This window comes from Acanthopagrus latus, chromosome 11 (genome assembly GCF_904848185.1).
Source record: "Acanthopagrus latus isolate v.2019 chromosome 11, fAcaLat1.1, whole genome shotgun sequence".
In the NCBI taxonomy this organism is placed as follows: domain Eukaryota; kingdom Metazoa; phylum Chordata; class Actinopteri; order Spariformes; family Sparidae; genus Acanthopagrus; species Acanthopagrus latus.
This window is the reverse complement of record NC_051049.1, coordinates 1230433-1236432: the sequence shown is the minus strand read 5'-3', so window position 1 is coordinate 1236432 and position 6000 is coordinate 1230433. Positions and strand designations below refer to the sequence as shown.

General features: G+C 50.4%; 1 protein-coding gene across 3 annotated transcripts in view; it reads right to left on the bottom strand.

Moving 5' to 3' along the window:
- The window catches only part of pik3r3b (phosphoinositide-3-kinase, regulatory subunit 3b (gamma)), a 186057-nt gene that overhangs the window by 172826 nt on the left and 7231 nt on the right, over nucleotides 1-6000 (bottom strand). The window contains exons 1-3 of one of the 3 annotated variants that reach the window (XM_037114382.1): nucleotides 4961-5125; nucleotides 4027-4652; nucleotides 3383-3758 (exon numbers count right to left, since the gene is read on the bottom strand). In XM_037114382.1, the coding sequence (XP_036970277.1) occupies nucleotides 3383-3734 (352 nt within the window). In that variant the 5' untranslated portion in view covers nucleotides 3735-3758; nucleotides 4027-4652; nucleotides 4961-5125. Of the gene's footprint in view, nucleotides 1-3382; nucleotides 4653-4960; nucleotides 5126-6000 lie in introns of those variants that run through there. The other 2 variants (XM_037114383.1, XM_037114384.1) reach the window with 2 other exon arrangements.

The window sequence follows — 6000 nt, the reverse complement described above, 5'->3', positions numbered from 1 at the left end:
GTTCACAATCGCACGGCGTCAGATAGTGCTACACACTGATTGGTGCTGTGAGAGAGAGATATTACATAACACACCTGATTTAATCGCTGAGGCAAAGTGGAGCAGCTCAACTGTTCAGGACGACGAGAGGACGGAGAGAGATAAAAACAGGAGGAAAAATCTAAACTTCAGTCAAGAACCACTGAATGATTAACCAACTGTCTTCACAGACCAAATGATGATGCTTCTCCTGAATATCACTCCTGAGGTTTTGAAGCTTTAATGTTAACTTACTTATTTGTTCTTTGCCATGACTGTATTTATGATCTGACTGGGGAACGAGGACGAGGGGAGAAATACTGGTTTGTCTCTCTGAGTCCGGCAGCGTCAGAGCTCCATCAGACCTGTGCTGACTCGGGTGTGTTGATCACTATACAACATGCAGCAGGCCTCACAGATCCTGATCAATCCTGTGCCAAGAACAATAAAACACCCTCAGCTGCGTTGTTCCGACCCGAGCAGGGCGTGACCGAGCGTCAGCAGCGATGGAGGCTGCACATCAGCCTGCTCCCCTCTGCTCGGCCTCCTCCTGCTGCTGCTGCTACTTGTGATTTGTGACTGCAGGAATGTGGCGTGTCAAGCCAACAGTGCGTCAGCCAATCAATTATTCAGGACAAACACGGCCTTGTGTGGCTGCGGGATGCTGGACTGATGGAAGAGAGGCTCAGCTAGCACACATGCTACAACTAAAACGCATCAGCACAGCCAGCACAGACTCATGGAAATGAGAACAATATTTACCCGAGCCTCGAGCGGCGTGGATGTTTTTTTATATAAGGCCGAAGCGCTCCCATAAAACAGACAGGCAGCCAGACAATTAAAGAGAGCGGAGAGGCGGCAGAGGAAGCAGAGGAGAGAACGTTACTCTGCGTCTGACCTATTTAGCGAATGACGAGCCGTGAACAACAGATCTGAGCTCAGTCTGCAGCAGACTGCCGGGCTAGAACACAGCTAACCACCCCGGCCCTGTAAAAACACTAATCAAAGCCTGCAGGCCTCAGAATAGATTTTAAAGTGGGGCAGCCTGTTTCCCAATGCTTTTTACATTTTGCGTTCCAGTCTCGCTCGTCCTCGTCTGTTTCTGGCTAAATAAATCAATTCAGCCCTCAATAAATCATCAAACATCCAGCTGCCAGCGTCGGATACACACAGCGACAGCACACACTCCTCCAGCAGAGATACTGCGAGGGATAATAAACACAAACACTGATTCCATCTTGGATTAGCCACAACATGAGTAAATTCTGAGAAGTGCAGAGTCAATAAAGCAGACGATTATTGATCTGCTGCTCCAGAGTTCATGCAGCCGTTTATAGACTGTGAGAGAGGAAGACGAGGAGCTCCATCGTCACACAGGAGTCCAAACACAGCCAGAATCAGGCTTTAACGAAGGCTTCAGCATTTAAAGGCTCATTCTGAATAAAGTCGGAACAATTCACAAGTTTAGGGCCAAATGAAAACCAGGTACGAGGCTCATGTTACTGTCAACCAGGCCGAGCATCCTGTTCTGCACTGTGAGTCCGATATATTCATGCCAATCATTCAGAATTCAGAGTTTATTAAATTGCAACCCAGGAGCATAAACAGCAGCAGACAGGAGTCAGATGATCAGAACCAGGTGATAAATGATGATTACTGTTCTTGGTTCATCAAATAATTATTATCCCCGAGCTGATAACACTGTGAGCAGGAGATCATTCGAGCCCAACTTGCCTAAATATTTCCTAAAAGACAAACCTCATGGCCGGAGCTCAGGAAGGAAGAAGGTATGTTTCATGCAGGTCCGGTTCTGGACAGAGGGGTCCGGCTGCCCTGCAGCTGCAGGATCACAGTAGATCTGCTCGGCAGCAGAAGCAGCTGCAGGTCATCAGCAGCGTGATGAACAGGCCTGCAGGCGTCTGCTGTCATTAACAGCTCTGTGTCTGTGGTTTGTATACAAGAGGTCGATCGAATTACAGGCTCGTTTGGTTTTTGTACCAACAGAACTGGAGAGTAAATCTAATCTGCTTTGAGCTCCGTCGGGTCTGTTGTGCTCTGAGCTCTGGAACTACAGATGCTTTCAAGACCAAACCTCAAATCTGGGAGCTGCAGTATGAAGTGCAGCATGATGCGTTCGCTCCACGCTGTCGTTTCAGGGTAAATACCTGGAGCTGCGGACAATTATGCAAAAATGATTTGTGAGCAGTTCATACAAATCGTGCCACACACTGGGGTTCTAGCATGCTAACACACAGCTAACAGCAACAGCACTTGTTGTGATTAGAGGCACATGTCAAAATGAACCCCACGCTAAGCGTCACCCTGAACAACAGCAACAATGGTGGACGATCGTTTGCTCATGTCTGGGCGGCACCGCTGGGCTGCATGACAGACGGATGTTAAATTAAAAATGGTGGAGAAACAGGCGTCAAAGTACGATGGATACATAAACAATCAGCAGCTATTACTAGTGTTTAAACGTACAACTGTTCACTGGTTCTTCTCAGAGTAACACTGCTGACTATAAATCAGCCAACAGCAGCGAGAAGACTGGATCTATATATGTATTTATATCTTCCAGCCTGTCTGGGCTCAGATTCTGACTCTGGCTGACGGTTGGTTTGGTGGTTTGGCACTAAAACAAAGTTCACTTTTCTTTCACTATCTTTAGCCACAGAGAGAAACAAAATCAACTAAAAAATTCAAGTTCTTGATAGAAGCTTTAAGTTACAACAGATAAGGAAAACAAGCTCACTCAGTGTTCCTCTACGGTGTCGACACTTCGCTGACAGAGACCGTCTGCCATCCTCTGGCCCGACATGTTCAGCTCTTGTGTACGTAGTTTTGTAAAGAGAAGTCATGTGGACAGATGATTGTGTAAAGGAGGGAGACTATCATTCTGTTGGTGTGTGAGATTAAAGGTTCTGTAAAGGTTGCAGGTTCCTTCGTACAGTCAGAGACTCTTCAAGCTGCCGCCAACGGGTGAAACTTGACTTCAGCTTCCGTGTCGTCGTAGTTTGTGTATTTTTTGGATTTGTAAGCAAAGCAATCAATCTGAGTCTGGTTCCAGAGCTGGTCCCTCAAAGAAAACCTCACCATGTGTCCTGGAATCATCAGAGTCGACCCAACAGGCCCACAGACAACTTCAGCTCAGATCAACATGTTCAGTAAACTTGTCCTCAGATCAACTTCAATCTACTTCAAGTCGACCAGCGGAGCGTTCAGGAGCAAACAACACAACATGAAGTCCAACATCAGACTTCACAGCACACACTGACCAAAGGTTTCTGTCACAGTCAGTGTCATGACTTGCCCAATAGAAACAAAGAACTCAAACATCCACATGTGTCGGTGCAGCACTCACCTGCAGCAGCAGCTGCTCCAGGAGCCTGGGCCCCTCCAGTGGTCTGTAGGCCCCCGGGGGTCGGCGGCACCGGCCTGGGCCAGGATTTAGCCGCAGGAGGGCCGGCCCTCAGCACGCCGACGTACTCCACAAACGTCCCTGGAAAGTCTCCCTTCTCCTTGGTCCTCTCGTTGGTGCCGTGCAGCCAGCCTTTGGGGCTCCGCTCGTCCCCGTCCTGGTAGTCCAGCCCCGGCACGGCCATCAGCGAGGCCTTGGGGACGGTGAGCAGGTCGCCTGGCTGGAGGCTGATGTCATCACCGCGCTCCCGCTTGTACTCAAAGAGCGCGCGGTACTGGAAACTGTCAGACGTCATGGTGACAGGAGTTCATAGGTCGTTCTGAAGCCAAAAAAAATACAGATGTTGCCTGAGATTCACTGCGGTAAAAGTGAAATCAACTCTGTGAAAAATACCAAACGGACGCTCTGTTAGATAAAAATCCCTGAGGTGAAGCTGGAGCCCACACCTGAACACCTGCAGCGCCTGAGATCTGCTGTGTCGTGCTGACTGTGTCCTGATGACACCATGGAAATGATAAAAATCTGATCCCTGAGGTGAAATGTGACACTTTGTTTAGTACTACAACTCGGTGAAGTGTGGGTCCAACCTTCTTAATCCAAAACTACAAGTTCCTCCAAGTGCTGCTCTCCGCTGTGGGACTGCAGATGTGGTTCAGTGTCTGTGCAGCGCCTCAGAAATCCACAGGATAAATCCAAGCAGTCAGTCAGTCACAGGCTCTCCAGTCTGAGGCCTGCAGGCTTCTCTGATCCGACCGGACAGACGGACAGATGGACGGACGAGCCGCCACACTCTGCCTGTGGTGGGATAACGAAGAGGAGGAGGAGGAGAGGAGGAGGTGGGGGTCTGGGCGGTGCAGAAACCGGATGGTGGCACAGTTTCCGAGGACGGGACGACCTCCAGACGATGCCCCAAAGCTTCTGCAGGTTCTTCGGATGTTAATGAGAAAGTGAACAGAGCCTGTACCCCCACACACACACACATGCACACACACACCTCTACACACTCACTCACTCACACACACACATGCACACACACACACCTCTACACACTCACTCACTCACACACACACACACACACCTGAGGAAATCCACTGCAGTGCAGAATTTGGCTTGTTATCCGGAGCGCCCCTGTGTGCACTCTGCTGGATGAAATGCTGCCGCCTCGCCTCTGCTGTCTGTGCAGCCTCCTGACGCAGAGAGACGCTCCTGCAAACTTCAAAATGAAGTTACGTTGTTAAAATCTCACTCTGGTACACAGATATGAAGATTTACATGACAGAGTCTGACTGTGAGTCTGAGGTCAGGTTTAAACACAGAGGCACAGTCAGGGCAGAACATGATCACAGCATCAGTACAAGTAGTAAAAATGATCCGAGATGTGAGACTATCACAGCAGAAACAGTCCTGACTCTCTGCCTCACACACCAGCAGTCACAACGAGCGTGACGAGGCGAATCTGAACTTCAGACAGTGTTCCCGTCTGCCCTGCTGTCTGCTGCCCGCTCACAGCCTCCAACTCACCGCTCCAACCGCACAGACGAGCTCCAGTCCTCCAGCGACGCCTCGGCGCGCGAACCGTCCGCTTCCACACGACCCAAATCCCGCAGAGCGAGCCCAGACATCCGCGGAGCGCGTCAGGATACACGATGGCGTGGCTGGTCCCGCAGACAGGCAGCCTGCTCGGTGCTGTAGTGAGCGGCAGTGCTGATGTCAGTAAACCCCTCCTCCCCCCACCTCCTCCTCCTCCTCCTCCCCCCTTCCTCCCCCCCGCTGTCTGCAAATGATGCCAGGCAGCGGCGGCGGAGACGGGACGGCTCGGAGTGGCGCACCGCTGCAGCAGAACAGTGAGCCGGTTCCGATGGTCTCAGTCTGTGGATCCGTCTTTTATTCTGAGTTGGTGTTATTTTGTGGCAGACACGAGGTGTGCTGGCTGTTCAGGGGCTGCAGAGAGGTGATGAATTATGTAACAAGTCTGTGACCTGGAAACGAGTCGCAGCAGGAGCTCTGTGCGCGTTTTAGGACATAAATAGATTCATGTTGTGTAAATACACAGAGGGTGGAGGTGTGGGACAGTCTGGCGGCGGGTGATGGAGAGGAGTGCGGTGCTGGTCGCTGTCTGGTGCGCACATGTGACGCAGCAGCGGCAGCAGACAGCGGCAGACTGCTGCGTCAGCTGCTGCGGAGAACATCCAGGGACAAAGTGTCTGGCAGGAGGGAGGACAGGTGAGGCCACGCGCTCACCTGTCCGTGCACTGGGATGATGAAGGAGCCAGAGGAGGAGGATGTTACAACATCATGACAAGTTCAAGGTTTTAATGCAGCTGCTGTCCTAATAAACACTGTCAGTCTTTGTTTTAACTCTGCTCTCTGCTGGTGGAGCTCAGGTTGTGATCAGAGGTTTTCTTTTTGCCAGCACTGTTTTCGAAGTCGTCAAAAACTTGATTTATTATATTTACTTTCTTATTTCCACATCTCTTTATCTCTTTACACATGCAGGTCATGCCGAGTGAAGTAGTGTGATCTAAAATAACACAGCAGAAGTTGTAGTATGGAGCAGCAGG